The sequence below is a fragment of the Myotis lucifugus genome, unplaced genomic scaffold, assembly GCF_000147115.1.
Source record: "Myotis lucifugus unplaced genomic scaffold, Myoluc2.0 scaffold_145, whole genome shotgun sequence".
NCBI classification, from domain to species: Eukaryota; Metazoa; Chordata; class Mammalia; order Chiroptera; family Vespertilionidae; genus Myotis; species Myotis lucifugus.
Window position 1 is genome coordinate 2,284,141 of NW_005871193.1, and position 20,775 is coordinate 2,304,915.

The 20,775-nt window shown below is 43.5% G+C and overlaps 1 protein-coding gene across 8 annotated transcripts in view; it reads left to right on the plus strand.

The window, feature by feature from the left end:
- Window positions 1-20,775, plus strand: part of C4BPA (complement component 4 binding protein alpha) — a 55,960-nt gene that overhangs the window by 23,129 nt on the left and 12,056 nt on the right. For 2 of the 8 annotated variants that reach the window (XM_014460981.2, XM_014460976.2), the window contains one exon: window positions 480-890. The exons of 4 other annotated variants lie outside the window; for them this stretch is intronic. In XM_014460981.2, the coding sequence (XP_014316467.1) occupies window positions 480-641 (162 nt within the window). In that variant the 3' untranslated portion in view covers window positions 642-890. Of the gene's footprint in view, window positions 1-479; window positions 891-17,003; window positions 17,172-18,160; window positions 18,337-18,849; window positions 19,246-20,775 lie in introns of those variants that run through there. 2 more of the 8 variants (XM_023759016.1, XM_014460977.2) reach the window with 2 other exon arrangements.

Genomic DNA, 20,775 nt, shown 5'->3' on the forward strand with positions numbered 1-20,775 from the left:
CAATCCCTAAAAATGGTGCCTCCCCAAAGCACTGTCACAGCCAGCGAAGGCCAGATCTGACTTGCCAGGACTCATTTCTCAGTCATTCAAAAGGACTCTCTCGTTTTCCCTCGGAGCACACATTAGGATGGCAGGTTTTCCTGCTCTCACTTGAGAACGGGGAACGCCAAGCCCCTTAAGGAGAGGAGGTTCTCAGAGACCTGGGAGTACTCCTACATTTCCTTTTCCTGATTGTATAACACACTGTGTTCCATGTCTGGATGAGTAGCCGAAGTAGCCTCTGTCCCCACAGAGGCCGTGTGGAAAGCTGTCTCGGGAAGATCTAGATCCCTCTGGGAAGACTACAGTGGGGCCCGGGGTCTCCTGGTTGTCCTGCTCTCCCATTAATCCTGGGGGTGGTCTTGGACCTGACCTTCTGTGCTGCATTGTCAGGATCTCAGAGAAGCCTCCCAACCACTCACCACCTGTATCTCTTTTAGGTGGTCCCTGCAGGCTGTGAGCAAGTGATAGCAGGCAGAGAACTCACGCAGTGTCTCCCTAGCGTGGAGGATGTGAAGATGGCCCTGGAGCTGTATAAATTGTCTTTGGAGATTGAACTCCTGGAATTGCAGAGGGACAAAGCGCAGAAATCCATTCTGTAGTCACCACTCTGATTTTTCCCGGAAGAGGCATGATATGGTGCCCTGCTGCCTTCCATTCAATATGGGTCACTTTAGTTTAGCAACTCTGCCATTCTTTTGCATTGTAATGAATACCTAAAAATGGTAATTTGCCTTTTTTTTTGCTAGTGCTCTGAGATTATAGAATTGTTGATAATCTTGTGGCTCACATTTTTGCTTTTTTTGGACACAAAGTGCACATTTTTCCATTAAAAATTTACTTATACAGTTTTTGTCTTTGTGGTCATTGAGACTCTGTGAAATGAGGTCCATATACAAACCCCAAAATGTATTTACATAATTTACATTAATTGTATTGTATGGGTCTTGCTTATAGACTTGGGTTCGCGTCAGTTATATTTCCAAGGATTCCCTTACTGCATGTTCCCCATGGGCAAATCACCAGGGCCTCAGTATTTAGATTAAATGTCAACAAGCCCCAAAAGTCTTGTCCACTCTCTCCTATTTGCAGAGATTTGTGCCCTTTCTAAACCCCCAAGTGCTTCGTCTCTGACTTGCTAAGGCTGCCTCTTGACTTCATCTTATATGAAGGGCATTTATATGTGTCTGACCCACTTATTTCATCCTCAGAGATCAAACTCTGAAAGCTCGGTGAATGTGAAGCCCACCAGAAAGCCCCCTGTGCATTCGCAAGTCCTCCATCTGATCTGGTTCTCATTTTCTTTAATAGACAAATAAAAAACCTTGAGCAACTATCCCACACACAAGGAGACACCCCATGCGAATCGCTTTTATATCTCGAGGTATTTCGGAGGCTCTATTCACTTCCACTCACCACTTCCTCCAACCTTGCATCCTCTGCAATGAGGTCTATATACAAACCCAACAATGTTTTTACATAAAGTTACTACATTCCTTGTTTTGTATGGGTCTTGCATGTGGACTTGGGTTCTCACTCATATCTCAGCTCCACTGGCTCTCTTGTCTTTCCCTAGTACACAGTACCTAATGGTTAACATTGGCCTCTTTTGTTTAATTTTCCCAAACATACTCTGAAGAGGCAATGGCGTAGAGCAGGCTTTCAGTAAATGACAGATCTCACAGAGGGGCTTGGACTGTTAGGGAAACCCCCTTACTGGGAGGTATCTATCATGGTGTTGAATGCCATTACTTGCTCCTGCTATGAGGAATTCCTTTTGCTTCATGTTTATTTTGAGTTTCCCTTGAGGCAAGGACTTGTGGGTACTTACCAGTATTTTCTCTGAGAGGTGGCCTCAGAGAGCACGCAGAGTGGGTGGGTAGTAAGATGAAGAAGGAAGGCCAGTTTAAAGAGGGAGCATTGCTGAGGGGATTATTATTGCTGTTGCTGACAGGAGCTCAGTTATGCTGAGTGCCCTGTGAATGTGTGTGGAACCCAAGTATGATTCGTCCTCTGAATGAAGATAATGAAGACAATGTATAATTAGCCAATAGGTCTTGCTCATAGGACATCTGACCCACACTGCAGACCAGCTAGGCATGCTCCTGACCAAGCTGACACTGGTTCCCAATGGCACCTATGGGACTGTGTGAAGTAACGTCCAGAGATATGGACAGAGAAAGCAGACACTGGGGTTGGAAGTGGTCCAGAGTGTGCCAAAGTGAGAGGGCCCTAGTGATCTTGACAGGAGTTTGACAGTGTCTGCCACACACTTTGACAGTGTCTGCCACACACTGTGACATGCAGTGAAGGTTTTCCTGTGTGTGTACTTGCTTTCCTGTTCTGTCTGCCTTTGGTTTTTGAATTCATGTTCTCCTCTTTCTTCATGTATTTCCTAATAGAAAGTAAAACTTTGAGTTCCTGCATATTTGAAAGTGTTTTTATCCAAATACTTGGATAATTTGTTGGCCTTTTAAGATTCTATCCTTAGTATGGCCTTAGTTTAGCTTCCCAGCTACCTGAGACAAACTTCCTTTAAATATTGACAAAGAGGCCTTCTGGCTTTCACACTTTGATTTAAGTTGTGATTGGTTGCTTTGATCTCTCATTATTTCAGCTAAGTGCACTGAGTCTGTATTAATGGCACTCAGTCACCCAGTTTCACAACCATTATGGCCATTTCCACTGCCCCTCTCAAGTGCCCGAGGTATTGCACAAGCCAATGCACCTCCTTCCATCTACATCCCCTGGCACTTACCAGGTGAACATGTTCATAGTTGCAATGCTACAGCAAGCAGGACTATCAGTATTCACCCATGACCAGTGATTGCCAGTTGGCTGGTGGGTGATCCAACTATAGAATCCAATTCTTAGAGTTAGCCTTTGAGGTCTACTTGTGGTACAAACTGTCTTCAGTCAGTTTCTCCAGAATGGATTTAGATGTATCTAAACTTTTGATAGTGTGCTCATCAGGAAACACACACACACATACACACATACACACACACACAGACCCCAAAACTGTAAGGCAATGAAGTAGCAAAGGAGCTGAGCAAGGATGTGTTCTCAGCTAGTGTAGCCTTCATTTGATCCATGGTGAGCTCTAGCGAATAAACTGCCTCACAGAAGGTGGCGAGTGGCTACAGCGTTTGGACAGGTTCGAGCCTGGGACCAATGAGAGGGCAGGATCCTCTCATGGCAAAGCCACGTGCAAGGACCAGCACAATTATAGCCAAAGGCTATAGTTGTAAGCTTGACCTTGTGGTCCGAACCTGTGGTCCCCCGTGGCTAAGTGATATAGGCTGTGGGAGGTGCAGTAAGTAAACAAAGCTTGATCAGGTGCATGTAATTGAGTAGATTCGAAACCCAGGAGACTGTTGTAACCCCGCCCTTACCTTGCCTTGTGGAATCTGGCCATAAAATAAAGATTCGCTTGCCGGCTGTGATGCTCTCTCTCCATCAGAGAGGGCAGCGTCCCACCCAGACCCAGCTTTCTTTTCTTGCCTGTCTTTTCTTTATCCTTCACCGCCCCCACTCAGGTTCACCCAAGGCCATGCCAGCTCAGCACACAGAATTGTCCAGACTTGAGGCAAGGAATCAGGGCTTTTGTGTCCCAATATTAGTTGGGCATTGGTTGCTCCTGTGGGCTGGGGTATAACTTCCAAAGTATTAGGATGAGGAGGCTCCTGCCATTTCAGCACATTCTCTGGAGAAGGTCACAAATCTATGCCATTAACTACATCACCAATAGCTTCTGTTGGTGGACATTCCATCGGGGAAGGCCCAACAGTGTTGATTTACTCCCAAATGGCTGATTCATTGTCCTTATAGGAAGCCAACATTGCCCAAAAAGTGGAAATTATTTTGGTATAAAGAAAAAGCCTGTATTATCAAATCAGTCTAGGGCTCAGAATTTGACCTGTCTGGTAGCTACTAACTATCTAAGCGGTTTGAGGGCAGGTTACTTTTTCTATCTAAACTGGTTTCCTCATTTATGCAATGAGGAAGGTAAAAACTATGTCCTAGGGTTTTTTGAAGATTAATTATGCTAATTTATATAAAGTTCTGGTACCCTACCTGCTGAAAGATTAAAAGCAGGCTTCTGGTTAATCCTTTAAATCACTTCTCTTTATTGTGATTCCTCTTTCTAAAGGAAGTAGCCATTGGTGGCTTTGTTTTCCTTGATCTCTAGGAAGTTGACATTTATTTGTGCTTTCCTCAGCATTCCAATGAGTTTCCCTCAGTTATATTTGGTAATTCTTCTCATTTATTTTTGAGAGAGAAGCATTTTGGAGAGATAAGCAAATGGTAGTCATTCCAGTTCAGCTGAGTAGTGAAGGTCCCTTTAGGACAATTTCTGGAGCTTACTCATTTGTTTGAGGCAACAATCTAAGCACAGATATCCACAGCTGGTGGGCTAGATATGGACTCCAGGTTGGTAGTCTCATCTGTCCCACTCAAGGAGACAATTTAGGCAATAATCTGGATGAACAGTCAGGCAGTCTTCGATGGTTAAGAGACACTTATTCTTGGGGTTACCAATTCACGAAGCAGAACAAATGCGCCTTCCATTCACTTGTCTCTTACTGCTCAGAGACAAAGCCCTGGGCTTCATCCTCATCCAGCATCATCCAGACAGTGGAAAAGTCACACTGAACCTTCCTTTCTCCTTAATTGATCATCTCCAGCCATTTTCCTTTCAGTGCATGCTTCTCAGGCGCAGACACAGACTAGCATAGTTCCCACACCAGAACGGTTTCATAGAGTGAGTCATTTGGTGTTTCATGTATATCAGCAAACCCAGGAAGTAAAGAGGCTCCCATTGAAGTATTAAAGAATAATTATTGTTTGGACTAGATTCTTGAGTATTTCCTCACAGACTCATATTAGTGTGTTCTTGGTAATCCATAGGCTACCTAGAAAGAAATTTAAATTTCTACATTAAAAAACTTGATTCTGCCATAATCGGTTTGGCTCAGTGCATAGAGCGTTGGCCTACGGACTGAAGGGTCCCAGGTTCGATTCCGGTCAAGGGCATGTACCTTGGTTGCGGGCACACCCCCAGTGGGGGGTGTGCAGGAGGCGGCTGGTCGATGTTTCTCTCTCATCAGATATTTCTGACTCTCTGTCCCTCTCCCTTCCTCTCTGTAAAAAATCAATAAAATATATTTTTTTAAAAAAACAAAAAAAACTTGATTCTATGAGCAATTCATACTCCAAATTGAAGAAACCACTTTCCTGGACAAGGACTGTTTCTCAGATAGTTTCCTTTCTTTCATACTCTGCCTTGCAATTCCTGGAGAGCCCACCACATACCCTGTGCATCAGGACCTGCAATCCTGGTACCTTTTGCCTTCATTTACTCAGAGAGGAATCATATGTCCAGAAAGAAACTCATTACCGTTACCATCTGAATAGCAATGAAGTCTTGGGGTTACAATAGTAAATATGTAAAGAAGCCCACAGGGCTCTTGCATCAAGCTCCAGACTCTTCTTCTCAAAACGTATCAACTCACCCTGACAGATCTGAGCTCAGCGCCTGGTCTCCTAGTCACTCCCGCTGCCCCTCCCTTTTTGGTGACACAGGCCGAGTTCCTTAGTTTAGGCACCTTTTTGACTGTTACTTACAGAACATTTCTTCATTTTGATTCGAGGTGTCTAAGAGTGCTGAGCCCAGTGCGGCACCTCTGAGACTCTGCACCATGCCCCCCAAGTTGCAGAGCATTCTCCCAGCCCTGTACCTCCTGGGGGTCTTGACCCTACTGCTGTGCCTTCAGGCCTGTGTGGTGAGTACAGTGGTTATGGGGAAAGGAGGTAATTTCTCTAAGATATAAAGAAAAATACCAAACCACAGTTCATCAAATTTAGTCAATTGGTGGTAATTTATAATCTTTTTGAAAGAGTAAGATGAACTACGTTATTAATAAAATGAAGAATTTTAAAATATAAAAGAAATTCTTCTAGATATAGCCTGTTATTATGTCTAGAATAATTGTGTTGATATGTAAAAATTCTCATGAGGCTGCTTTAGCAAGGAATAATCTTTAATTTTGAAATCAATTTCTTACATTTCAATGCTCCAAAATGTTTAAAATACATTTACTTTCTAAAGAAGTTAATTATGCCATTTACAATCTTAGTGTTTTCTTGGAGTGGGGGCAGGGAATTTTATCAGCAAAGCAGAAATATTGTCTATTATCACTAATAGTAACTTTTCTAGAGTAAAATAAAGGACACTTGAAGAATTATAAACCATTACATAACTGTAAGACATTGTTGTTGAAATGTAGAAAATTTTTTACAGATGAAGTAAAAGAGTTTGAGAGAACTTTTGAAGATCTGTTGTTATGGAAATTAATTTGTTGTTATATTATCTAACTGGAAATGGCCTTTAAGCAAAATATTTTTCTCTTGTGCTAGATTTGTTTTTACCTAAGAAAATTCATTTTTGTAATAAAGATATCTCTGCATATTCCCTGAAAATGGATATCATGGCATAAAAAATGTTGGATTTGGGATAGCTTGGAGCTGGTCTCCGGGCCCAGGACCCCTGGTCCACAGTTAAGGGTCCCCAGGGGCCAGTGACTATAGCGCCCCCGCCCTGGCTCCGCCCAGGACCTGCCCCGGGCAAAGCCCGGTCTCCAGCGGCTCTTTGCCCCACCCTTTGGTGATTCAGAGCCCTGGAGCCACCCAGGGCGCTAATTTAAATTGATTTGCAGGACAACTGCGCTCGGCGGCTACCGACAGCTGGACGCGGGAGCCGCTGGATCTCTTTGTGGAGGCTGCCGAGTGTGGGCGCTGTGTCCCCGTCGCCGCGCCATGCGTCCCGCCCGGAGGGGCGCCCCCGCAGTGCTGCGCCTCCCCGGCTGGCTGACCCTGTCGTTGCTGCCGCTGCTGCTGTTCCTGTTGCTGTTGTGTCCACACGCGGCGCGGGGTGAGTGGGGGCCGCTGACCCAGGCCAGCGGGGTGAGCCCTTAGCCTGAGTGGGAGGGGCTGGGTCAGTCTCCATGACAACCGCGAAGTCTGGGGCCCTGGGAAGGTGAAGGGTATGGGCGTTGGTAATGGTCCCCTGACATCCTCTACCTTTAAAGATGAGAGCTCCTGCCCTGACTGGTTTGGCTCAGTGGACAGAGCGCTGGCCTACGGACTGAAGGGTCCCAGGTTTGATTCTGGTCAAGGGCATGTACCTTGGTTGCGGGCACATCCCCAGTAGGGAGTGTGCAGGAGGCAGCTGATCGATGTTTCTAACTCTCTATCCCTCTCCCTTCCTCTCTGTAAAAAAGTCAATGAAACATATATATATTTTTAAAAAGTTAGCTATTAGGGGTCTTGCTGTGCGGGACCCCAACTGCACGGCTGTAGGAGTGACTTTAGGATGAGGCGCTGATGGCTGAGGAAGCACCGGCTGAGTTTGCAGAGCAGCCAACACTGGGAAGCAGAAAGGCAGGGCTGGGCTGGAGGGATTGTCAACCCCCAACATCTCTTTCAGGGTGGGAGGCCACATAACCGACCCCGCGGGCCCCTAACCACACCTGGAGCTACACCTTTAATTGCACATCTCCAGGTGTAACGTTCCAACCCGGACCCAGTCTTTATTGTGCGCCTAGCAACCGTATCTAAGTGGAGAGAAATACTAAACCGCTTCAAAAAATAACGGAGGGAAGGGGTTTATTTCAAGATTGGAAGCCTACCAAGTTGTTGGAATGTCAGTCCGCACTGGATCGAAATGCTACGTGTGTATCAAAAACCATGGCTGCTTCCCTTTGCGTGGAGAAGGGAATGTTGCTATCTATTGAAAAGTGGTCTTTTCTTTAGTTCCATTTTTTTTTCATTTCTAGGTGACTGTGGTATCCCCCCAGATGTACCTAATGCTACACCAGATTTGGAAAGTCTTACAGCTTTTCCTGAAGGATCCATAGTAAGATACAATTGCGATCCCGGTTATGCGAAAATTAGGGGAAAGGTGAGCGGAGCGCACTGCCTTCCGAATGGCGAATGGACAAAGCTGGCACCATTTTGTAATCGTAAGTTCTTCCTTTCTTTTTAGAAAAGGGAGGGGGCCCTGGCCGGTGTGGCTCAGTAGTTGGAGCTTCCTCCCATGCACCAAGAGGTAGCTGGTTGGATTCACAGTGCGGCCACATGCCAGGGTTGCAGGCTCAGTTCCAGTAGGGGATGTGCAGGAAGCAGCTCATTCCGTTTGTTTCTCTCTCATTGGTGTTTCTCTCTCCCTCTCCCTTCTCCTCTCTCTAAAAATATTTTAAAAATCAATAAAAGCACCTGGTCTTCTAGTCACTCCCCCTGCACCCCCCTCCCGCTTTCGTGACACAGTGCTGGGCCTTTGCCAAGGCTGAGTTCCTTGGCTTAGGCACCATATTGACGGTTACTTACAGAACATTTCTTCATTTTGATTCGAGGTGTCTAAGAGTGCTGAGCCCAGTGTGGCACCTCTGAGACTCTGCACCATGCCCCCCAAGTTGCAGAGCATTCTCCCAGCCCTGTACCTCCTGGGGGTCTTGACCCTACTGCTGTGCCCCTCAGGCCTGTGTGGTGAGTACAGTGGTTATTGGGGAAAGGAGGTAGTTTCTCTAAGATATAAAGAAAAATACCAAACAACACTTCATCAAATGTAGTCAAGTGGTGGTAATTTATAACCTTTTTGAAAGAGTAAGATGAACTACGTTATTAATAAAATGAAGAATTTTAAAATATAAAAGAAATTCTTCTAGATAGTGGCAGTTATTATGTCTAGAATAATTGTGTTGATATGTAAAAATTCTCATGAGGCTGCTTTAGCAAGGAATAATCTTTAATTTTCAAATCAATTTCTTATATTTCAATGCTCCAAAATGTTTACAATACATTTACCTTCTAACTAAGTTAATTATGCCATCTGCAATCTTAGTTAGTGATTCATTGAGGGGAGGGAATTTCATCAGTAAGGAAAAATATTGTCTGTTATCACAAATACTTAGCATTTCTAGAGTAAAAGGTAGGGCACTTGGAGAACTATAAAAATTATATAAATATAAGGCATTGTTATTGAAGTGGAGAAAATTTTTTACAAATGAAGGATAAATAAAAGAGTGTAAAAGAACTTAACCAGAACTGTTCCAAGATTTGTTGTTATGGAAATTAATTTGTTGTTATATTATCTCAATGGAAATGTCCTTTAAGCAAAATATTTTCCTCCTGTGCTAGAATTTTTTTTTTATTGAGAGAATTCATCTTCATTATAAAGATATTTCTATGCATATTCATTATAAAGATATTTCTATGCATATTCCCTGAAAATGGCTATCATGGCATAAAAAATGTAGGATTTGATATTGCTTCGAGGGAAAATTCTGAATCTAAAATAATAGTTGAATGTTCTCATGTGAGCCAGCAGCTTGATTTGAAAGTGTGGAAGCCATGCCTTCTCCATCAATGAGAGAGGTGGGGGAAAGCATGGGCTTATTAAGGAAGAATTTCTATCTGGAAGGTGATTTTTCCCTCAAACACCTGAACATTACTGAGGAGTAGCACTAGGTTTAGGTTGGAGAGTCAGCGCAGCATGAAGAACATTCTGCCCAGGGGATGTTCAGGCCTCCAAGTTGTCTCTAAGTTCCCCTCTCTTAGAGTCTGAGGTAACAGAAGAAAACCTTATTAAATTGGTCAACATCTTTCAATTATTTCTTTATGTGTATGTTTCCCTGTCTCTTTCTCTCCTGTTTCCTGAAATCTTCCATTATCAATGGCCTTAATCCTATGAAATGGCATTTAATGTCTGTCAACTTTGACTTGAAATCTCCCTTTCTGATTCTGCCTCCCCTTTTCTTTAAAGTAACAACCTTCTGAGGCCAGAGACTTTGCTCATTGCCTCCATATTGGTCTGCCTCTACTATCTTATCAGCAACTCACTTCTACTCATCCTTCATGTATCTCCAAATCATTCCTGGACATCTTCCCCCGACACACCAGTCCTCAGTTCTGTCAACCTTTTACGGTAGAACTCATTTGTTGTCCTACTCTCCTAGCACTTGTGTGACTGGTGTTATAGTGTTGCTATTTAAATGGCTATATCTCATCTAAGTATATTGCAAGTATGGCTCTTAATATTACCTGAAGAGCCTAGTACAGAACTCCATACATATGTTATTCATGAAGATTAAGAGCTTTTTTTTTTTTTTTAAACCTCACCTAAGGGTAGGATTTTATTGATTTCAGAGAGAGAGGAAGGGAGAGGAAGAGGGAAACATTGACCTGTTGCTTCCTGCATGCACCCCAACTAGGGATCAAATTCACAATCTGGGTGTGTACCCTGATGAGGAATCAAACCTGTGACCTTTCGGTTTTTGGGTTGATGCTCCAACCCACTGAACCACACCAGCCAGGGCAAGAGCTATTTTTTATATTTCTAAGAAGGTACTTAATCTGAGGTTATATGGAAGCTGTTGATGTGTACACAGGTGAATTAAACAGAATGTTATCACACAATTCTCATGACACCAACTGGGTGTCCTAAATTTTAATTCATTCATAACACTGTCTCCCTGGAGGAGTGTCAGATCCCACAGGTTAAGGGCTCACTCCCACAAGACTGGTCCCACCCCAATTCGAATGCCAGTCACAAGGAGTAGGTCCCCAGAGTACCCCCCAACTTCTGTCCAACTAGGCTACAAATCAGAGGTTCTTTGAACCTCCTCCTAGGGTTTGATTAATTTGTTAAAGTTATATATATATATTTTTTTCTTTTTAAAAAAAATATATTTTATTGAATTTTTTACAGAGAGGAAGGGAGAGAGATAGAGAGTTAGAAACATCGATGAGAGAGAAACATCGATCAGCTGCCTCCTGCACATCTCCTACTGGGGATGTGCCCGAAACCCAGGTACATGCCCTTGACCGGAATCAAACCTGGGACCTTTCAGTCTGCAGGCTGACGCTCTATCCACTGAGCCAAACCGGTTTCGGCAAAGTTATATATTTTTAATGTTATATAAAGTTATATATATTTTGATTATCTCACATCATGCTAGCATCTTGTTGCTCAAGTATACTTGTGTTTCTCAAGTTAAATTTATGATTATATTAATTCAACAGGATGACTGCTATTGCCGGAAGAGACCATCAAGGGCTTGGAGTTTGAGGGGCTCTCCTGATTTTTATTTGCCACATGTGGGTGTGGGACCAGCCCATTTCACATCTCTGCCCTTCCTACCAGTATCGATGTGGCTTCCTCTTTAATTTCCGAGTTGTAGAACTTCCATTCAGCCAGATTGTGGTTGTTTTGAATGATGGTTGTTCTGTTTAGTTGCAATTTTGATGCGGTTGTGGGAGGAGGCAAGTACTACATTTACTTATGCCACCATCTTGACTGGAAGCCAATATAAACTTTTGAGAACATTCTTCCTTCTGCATTTTGGGAAGTATAAGTTATTAGAAAGCTTAATAATGATGTGACCCTAGTGAAGCCTTAAGGAGATAAGTGTTACTTGTCATTGCTCTTGAATAATTTTGAAAATTTACATTTTCATCCAGGTTTCATCCAACTTCTCATTTTGGAGGCCCCTAATGCAATTATTTAATTGGAAGGAAGTGACTGGATTGAACTACTTTAGCAAACTAGGGACAGGGAGTGAGGACTCAAGGTGTCTCGGGGACCCTTGTCTGTTTCCCCAACCTCTCTTCTGAGGCGAACTCTTCTAAAGGTGGAAATGAGGTTATTAGCCATAGGAGCCTCCTCATGGTGATTTTACTAACCTCACTTTTTATAGCCTCACTTTTTATTTTTTAGAGGTTTGTTGTCCAGTACCACAGCTGAAGCATGGCAAAATCATTCTGCAAAGACAGCAGAGAAGAGGTTTGGCCAATAAGTGTGAATATTTCTATGGAGACTTTATTTTATATTCATGTGATGGGCAACATAACTCTGAAGCTTCATGCCAAGGAGATGGCACCTGGAGTCCAGAAACACCAACATGTGAAGAAAGTAAGAGCTTATGGAATTATGTTATTTTAGAAGTTTCTTTATATCAAAGTATTGGTGATTATTAAAGGAAGGGTAAAAAGAATTTCTGTGCTCTGCATGATTCTTAGAATGGATGCATTTGTTTAATTGCACTGTCTCCAGTCCAAATTTCTCTTTTCTCCCCAATGGTTGCTCCCATTTCTTGACCTTCCTGGTTTCCTTTCCTGAATCAGTGAAACTAGGCCCCATCTAATAGATCAGCTAGACTTCTGAACTATTGTGTTCTGTTTCTTGGTATTTATTCTCTTCTCTTTCAGTGTTTCTGGTCCATATTCCTTAACCTGTAGAACAAGACTCCAAATCTATTTGAACTTGTTTCCTTCCTCTGCTGCCTCTAAGCCAGCCGTGGGCAAACTACGGCCCGCGGGCCGGATCCGGCCCGTTTGAAATGAATAAAACTAAAAAAAAAAAAAAAGACCGTACCCTTTTATGTAATGATGTTTACTTTGAATTTATATTAGTTCACACAAACACTCCATCCATGCTTTTGTTCCGGCCCTCCGGTCCAGTTTAAGAACCCATTGTGGCCCTGGAGTCAAAAAGTTTGCCCACCCCTGCAGTCTAAGCCCTCCTTCAGCCTGTCTCTCACTGTGAGATGCCTGCCTCTCCCTCACCAAGAGCACTTAAGTACTAAACACAATCCTCCCATCTCCCGCTGTGTTTCCATAACCCTATCTGTTGATGACCAGGAATAATCACCGCCACCTGAACAGTGATTCTTTGCCTTTCCCTCTGAAATAAGGAGCCCAAACAAGCTTCAGAGTGACCAGGTATCAGTCACAGTTGAGAAATCAATGGGAATCTTGTCTCCCTTAGTTGAAGTGTTTCCACTTTGCCTACTAGCGCTTTTTTATCTGCAGGTCACAGGGTTCAGGGGTGAGAAGCCCATTTTCCCCAAAAGTTCACTTAGAGTGAATATAAATGGGGCCACTCCTGCTTCCATCTCTTGGTTTCTAGGCTCATGGACTCTATTTTTTAAATTGGGAACCCAGTACCATATAAAGGCTGATCTTTGATTTAAAGTGAATACTGTGTTGTTAAAGTTACTGTAAGTACTATTGTAAAGCCCCATTATTGTAAACTCCCATTATCTCAACTGGCACTTCAGCGAAGCCTTTAACAGGCCATCCCAATGTCCTAACAAGTCTGCAGGTTCCGGGCGACACCGTTTGTAACATAAGGAGTGCATTTCAGGGTTGCATCCCAAAATCATACCTCTTTTGCTGTAGGTGGCATGTAGTGGGGTCCTCTGCCAATTGTTTAAACACTCTGTAATCCTTCAGATAACAGTGCTGACTGAAATCCTGTAGGCAGGAGAGGAAAATCCACACCTGGAATAGTTGTCTATTTCTGTCAGAATAAATAGCTGTCCCTCCAAGTGGAAGGGGGATCCAACATAGTCATCAACCAAGTGGCTTTAGGTTGTCTCAAGGGATGATATCAGGGACTTAGCATTGCTGCTGGCAGGTTGGATATTCAGTGACAGCAATTGCTAGTCAACCTTGGTAAGTGGGAGTCCATGCTGTTGGGCTGATGCTTGTCCTTCATCCATGTCGCCTTGACCACTTTATCCTTTTCCTCTTGTGACAGCTCTGCTGAGGCCTGTGACAGAGGATGGCTGACTTCAGCTGGCTGAGGCATTATTTTTTACTTATTTGTTTAATGCCTCTTAAATTGAGGGTGCATGGCTGGTGTTAACATACAAAATAAAAACTTGACACTTTCTGGCCACTCCCATATGTCCAGTCACTTGCTTCTCTCCCAGATATCCTTGTGCCAATCTTCCAATCTTAGTCCTTAAGGGGCTATGACAGACAAGCCATTCTTCATTCCAGGCCACAAACCCCAATTTAGTCTATCTTAGGCCACTTCTTTTTTCTAAAAAATAGAATGAGCAGATATATCACCTAAATCTCTGCCTGTCAGAAATATTTCCCCTTACTACTAACCTTTGAGACCACCCTGATTGGGCTCTATGCAGCTTCCATCTAATTTAGCTTGTACACACATATTACTAATATTCTTCTGTGAGCCAGGGACAAGCTTTCCTCTGTTGGGTAAGCTTGCTTGCAGTGGATACCCCATATAGCCATAAGTGCGAGCTAAGAGAGAGGCACTAGTGCCACAGTGAATGGGTATAAGCAAGATGTGGGCTCCTTATTTGTGCAACTTGCTTGTGCCATCTGGTCTTGCTCATGCTGAATCCCAGATGCACCACTTTCATCTTATAACAGATACTTGCCTGCCTGACCTTATAACTTTATGGGTCTGACAGACTCAGCTCATAATGAGTGATTCGGGCTGCATGGTCACATGATGACCCAAGGTCAAGAGCTGTCACGATCAAGACTAAGTAACATGCCGAAACCGGTTTGGCTCAGTGGATAGAGCGTCGGCCTGCGGACTGAAGGGTCCCAGGTTCGATTCTGGTCAAGGGCATGTACCTGGGTTGCGGGCACATTCCCAGTAGGAGATGTGCAGGAGGCAGCTGATCGATGTTTCTCTCTCATCGATGTTTCTAACTCTCTATCTCTCTCCCTTCCTCTCTGTAAAAAATCAATAGAATATATTTAAAACAAAAAGACTAAATAACATGCCAGGAATTGTATTTCAAAACATACGTAATTCTATGCTGCAGTGCATGGCCCTGCTTCAGTATTTCAAGGGCCTATGGTGTGATTGTCCCATTGACATTTGCATCTTTTTCTACTGTAGCCACCTCAGTACACTAGGCTCTGCAGGGTCTTAGGGCCAAGCAACAGAGAGGATTGCACTGCTGACTGGACTTGCCACAGAGCCCTCTCCTAACTTGGGCCCTATTCAAACCTGACAGTCTTTTCTGTCACTACCATATGGGTTGGAATAGTATTCCCAAGTATGGAATATGCTGCCTTTAGGATCTGAAAAGTCATGCTAAGCATTGTGATTCCTTCCTTGTGGCACATGGTACCATTTACAATAATTCAACTTGAGTTTAGATGGGATAGCCTAGCATGCCCCGAACCCTGGACATCTAACAATTTACCGGTGTGGCAAATACCTGAATTGTTACCTTCTATACTCTGGAAGATCATTATATGAATTGTAAAAACCAGTGTTTCTCATCTTGTGTTTCTCCCATGTCTTCTTTACTACTCACATGGGACACTGAAAACACTTCTGGCCACCACCTCTGTGGGTGGTTTTCCACATCACACAATTCTAATGACACCAACTGGGTGTCCTACAATTTAATTCATTCATAACACTACCTGGAGGTAGTGTCAGATCCCACAGGTTAAGGGCTCACTCCCACAAGTCAGGGACCACCCCACTTTGAATGGCATCATAAGGAGTAGGACCCCAGATTACCCCCAACTTCTGTCCAACTTGGCTACAAATCAGAGGTTCTTTGGATCCCCTTCTTGAGGTTGATTAATTTGTTAAAGTGGCTCACAGAACTCAGGGAAATACTTACATTTACCAGTTTATTAACAGATATGATAAAGGAGATGAATGAACAGCCAGATGAAGAAATACATGGGGCAAAGTCTGGGAGGGTCCCAAACATGGAGCTTCTGTGCCCATGGAGTTGTGGTTCTTCACCCTCCCGGTGGGTGGATGTGTTCACGCATCTGGAAGCTCTTTGAACTCCCTACTCTTGGAATTTTATGTAGGCTTGCTCATGTAGACACGATCAAGTATTAATTTGGTTTCCAGGCTCTCTCCCGAAAAGGGGAAGATTCCAAACTTCTAATCATGGTTTGGTCCTGGTGACTAGCGCCTCCCAGGAGTTCACCCAGAGTCACCTCATTAGAATAAAAGATGCTCTTAGTGCTCTAATCAGAAAGGAAATTGCAAGGGTTTCAGGATCTCTATCTTAGAAACTGAGGGCTGAGACCAATATATATATTTACATTATCTCACATCATGCTAGCATGTTCTTGCTCATTCAATAGAATTAATATGATGCCACTGATATACTGGATTAATGTGATATTCTTTATATGTTCAGATGCTCATAATAACTTCAAACTATTATGAGAGGGGCAGGTGAGTTTTCATAGGACATGGGTAAAATTGCCTTTCATGTGTGAGCAGATTGTTTCTGATCTTCTTTTTTGATAGGGTGGGAAAGAAGGCCTTTGCTAAAACATTGGCCTCATTTCCCTGAAGACATATTAAAGCAAAGTTACCATATCTGGTACAGGGTCTGTAGTAGGGGCTAAAACAGTGGTTCCCAAACTTATTTGGCCTACCTCCCCCTTTCCAGAAAAAATTTTACTCAGCGCCCCCTGGAAATTAATTTTTTAAAAATTTTAATAGCAATTAAACAGAAAGATATATGTATTAATGTTTCTACCTTTTTTGTAAAATATAGTAAAGAAAGGTGTAAATTAGAAACATTGAAGTTTGAAATTATGAAACTATTTATTGAACTCAGAATAGAAAGGTAATACAAAAAAAAGTTAAAACAAATGCACCTGTGGCCATCACCGCCCCCCTGGATCGCTGCAGCGCCCACCAAGGGGCGGTAGCGCCCACTTTGGGAATCACTGGGCTAAAATGTTGAGTGTTCAACAGTCTACTGTAATTGTCCAGAATTCTAATTTTTGGGGGAGGAGTCTGGGGCAGATCAATAGTTTCTACTTGGCCATTTTGCATGTGATTGCTGTTACCACACAGGTCAATGAGCCAATATGGAGAATGGATCAACTACCAATTTTGTTTATTCAGATTATACTTTTGAAGACTATAGAAATGACCACCATGTGATCGATTAGAGTGCCATCAAGGTTCTTCATCCTGAGGGTACGGGAGGGCAGCACAGGTACTTGGGGTTGGCTAAGTGATCCCTTGGGCAGAGAAGATGGCAGGACAGGACAGAGCCTACAGAAACCACACAGATTCTGGGATGTGTTGTTGTTTATGTCCTATAAGCTCAAGCTCTCTCACTTTATGTCTTCCCAACAAGGTTGCTCTTATCCTCCTGTCATTGACCATGGACGTCATAAACTAACTACACACACATTCTCAGCTAATGAGGCTAAATATGAATGTGACAGAGGATACACTCTGGTTGGAAATCCCATACTCTCCTGCAGTTATTCACGCTGGTCTGGTCCGCCTCCTCAATGCAAAGGTAACTCCAGCCCACGGATAAGTGGGAAGAACTCTCATGCAGGGATTGAGAATAACGTTTCTTTCCAGCTAGAGGCAGAACAAAAACATATGATTTATTTATTTTAAATAATTACTATATCCAAATGGCACCCAAAGCAAACAAAAGTACAAGGGGTATATAGAAACATTAGTCTCCCCTATTTCTTTCTCCCAGTTACAAAACTCAGCCTCCTTGAGGCAGCCCCTGTTCCCACTTTCTTGTATATCTCTGGAAATAGCCTACAGGCGGTACATTTTCTTGTGGCCTGGAGCACAATTTTCATGGAAACTTGCTCTGGCATGAAGGTAGGCTCTCAGGGGCTGATTCCAAAAACCAGGAAGTGAGCCTCACGCAGTGTAGGGCACCACCTGCCAATGCTGGAGGCCTGTGGTGTGGGATTCCCAGTTTGAAAACTGTTGTGGGGGTGGGAGGGAGTCAAGATCAGGTTTGCTGTTTGCTTGCATACAGGTTTAGTGTAACTTTTCCATCAACAACTCAAGGAATTATTTGTCACCATTGTTTATTTTGCTCACAATAGGACAATGGGCAAGAGAACATTCTATCCCAGTAATTTGTAGAGATCATAATGGGAGGGACTGTTGCTTTGATGGCTGAGTCTGGGGTCATGTGCCTTTTTTATACCCTGTCATGTAATTTAAAGATGCTATGTCTTTAACAAGTTGCTTAACCTCTCTATCTCATTTTTTCTTATTTAAATGGGAATAATAACAGTGCTCACTTTATAGAGAGGAGTGAGACGTCAATGAGATAATCACATCAAATGGTGAGCCCTGAAGAATGATATGAGCCAATGGTCAATGTACATGGGAGCTAATATTATTGCTCTCAAAAGAAAAAAAACATGACAATGAGCAGCACCTACATGCAGTTCATTTTGATAATCCTAGCCTGTGATCACGTCTTCTTTTCTTAGACTTACAGATTGCTTAACTGTGCTTTCCTTGTAGCTGTATGTCCGACACCAGAGATAGAACATGGGAATCTGCTTGTGGATAAGGATCAGTTTGTTGAAACTGAAAATGTCACCATCCGGTGTGACTCTGGCTATGCTCTGGTTGGTTCCCAAACCATCACCTGCTTGGAGAACAGGACCTGGTACCCAGAGGTGCCCAAGTGTGAGTGGGTAAGTGGCACATTTCAAGGAACTCCCTGTGCCTTCAATCCCTAAAAATGGTGCCTCCCCAAAGCACTGTCGCAGCCAGCGAAGGCCAGATCTGACTTGCCAGGACTCATTTCTCAGTCATTCAAAAGGACTCTCTTGTTTTCCCTTGGAGCACACATTAGGATGGCAGGTTTTCTTGCTCTCACTTGAGAACGGGGAACGCCAAGCCCCTTAAGGAGAGGAGGTTCTCAGAGACCTGGGAGTACTCCTACATTTCCTTTTCCTGATTGTATAACACACTGTGTTCCATGTCTGGATGAGTAGCTGAAGTAGCCTCTGTCCCCACAGAGGCCGTGTGGAAAGCTGTCTCGGGAAGATCTAGATCCCTCTGGGAAGACTACAGTGGGGCCCGGGCTCTCCTGGTTGTCCTGCTCTCCCATCAATGCTGGGGTGGTCTTGGACCTGACCTTCTGTGCTGCATTGTCAGGATCTCAGAGAAGCCTCCCAACCACTCACCACCTGTATCTGTTTTAGGTGGTCCCTGCAGGCTGTGAGCAAGTGATAGCAGGCAGAGAACTCATGCAGTGTCTCCCTAGCGTGGAGGATGTGAAGATGGCCCTGGAGCTGTATAAATTGTCTTTGGAGATTGAACTCCTGGAACTGCAGAAGGACAAGGCGAAGAAATCCATGCTATAGTCACCACTCTGATTTTCCCCAGAAGGTGCCCTGCTGCCTTCCATTCAATATGGGTCACTTTAGTTTAGCAACTCTGCCATTCTTTTGCATTGTAATGAATACCTAAAAATGGTAATTTTTTTATTTTGCCAGTGATCTGAGATTATAGAATTGTTGATAATCTTGTGGCTCACATTTTTGCTTTTTTTGGACACCAATTGCACATTTTTCCATTAAAAATTTACTTATAGAGTACAATTTTATCTTTGTGGTCTTTGTAGCTTTGGGGTCTGTGCATATGCAGACCCCAAAATGTATTTTCATAAAGTTACTACATTAATTGTATTGTATGGGTCTTGCTTGTGGACTTGGGTTCACGTCAGTTATATTTCCCTGGATTACCTTACTGCATGTTCCCCATGTGCAAATCACCAGGTCCTCAGTATTTACATTAGTCAACATGCCCCAAAAGTCTTGTCCATTGTCTCCTATTGGCAGAGAGTTGCACCCTTTCTAAACCCCCAAGTGCTTGCTCTCTGACTTGCTAAGGCTGCCTCTTGACTTCATCTTATATGAAGGGCATTTGTATGTGTCTGAACCACTTATTTCATCCTCAGAGATCAAACTCTGAAAGCTCGATGAATGTGAAGCCCACGTGGCAGCCCCCTGTGCATTCGCAAGTCCTCCATCTGATCTAGTTCTTATTTTCTTTAATAGACAAATAAAAAGCCTTGAGCAACTATCCCACACACAAGGAGACACCCCATTCGAATCGCTTTTATATCTCGAGGTATTTCGGAGGCTCTATTCACTTCCACTCACCACTTCCTCCAACTTTGCATCCTCTGCAATGAGGTCCATATACAAACCCAACAATGTTTTTACATAAAGTTACTACATTCCTTGTTTTGTATGGGTCTTGCATGTGGACTTGGGTTCTCACTCATATCTCAGCTCCACTGGCTCTCTTGTCTTTCCCTAGTACACAGTACCTAATGGTTAACATTGGCTTCTTTTGTTTAATTTTCCCAAACATACTCTGAAGAGGCAATGGCGTAGAGCAGGCTTTCAGTAAATTACAGATCTCACAGAGGGGCTTGGACTGTTAGGGAAACCCCCTTACTGGGAGGTATCTATCATGGTGTTGAATGCCATTACCTGCTCCTGCTATGAGGAATTCCTTTTGCTTCATGTTTCTTTTGAGTTTCCCTTGAGGCAAGGATTTGTGGGTACCTATTTTCCCTGAGAGGTGGCCCCAGAAAAATCGGCGAGTGGGTGGGGAGTAAGATGAAGAAGTGAGGGCAGTCTAAAGAGGGATCATTACTGAAGGGATTATTATTGCTGTTGCTGACAGGAGCTCAGTTATGCTGACTGCCCTCTGAATGTTTGTGGAACCCAACTATGATTTATCCTCTGGAGAATGAAGACCTTGGGTAATTAGCCAATAGTTCTTGCTCTCAGGACATCGGACCCACACTGCAGACCAGCTAGGCATGCTCCTGACCACGCTGACACTGGTTCCCAATGGCACCTATGGGACTGTGTGAAGTAACCTCCAGGGTAGAGATATGAACAGACAAAGCAGACCCTGGGGTTGGAAGTGGTCCAGAGTGTGCCAAAGTCAGAGGGCCCTAGTGATCTTGAGAGGGATTTGACAGTGTCTGCCACACACTTTGACATGCAGTGGAAGTTTTCCTGTGTGTGTACTTGCTTTCCTGTTCTGTCTGCCTTTGGTTTTTGAATTCATGTTCTCCTCTTTCTTGATGTCTTTCCTCATAGAAAGTA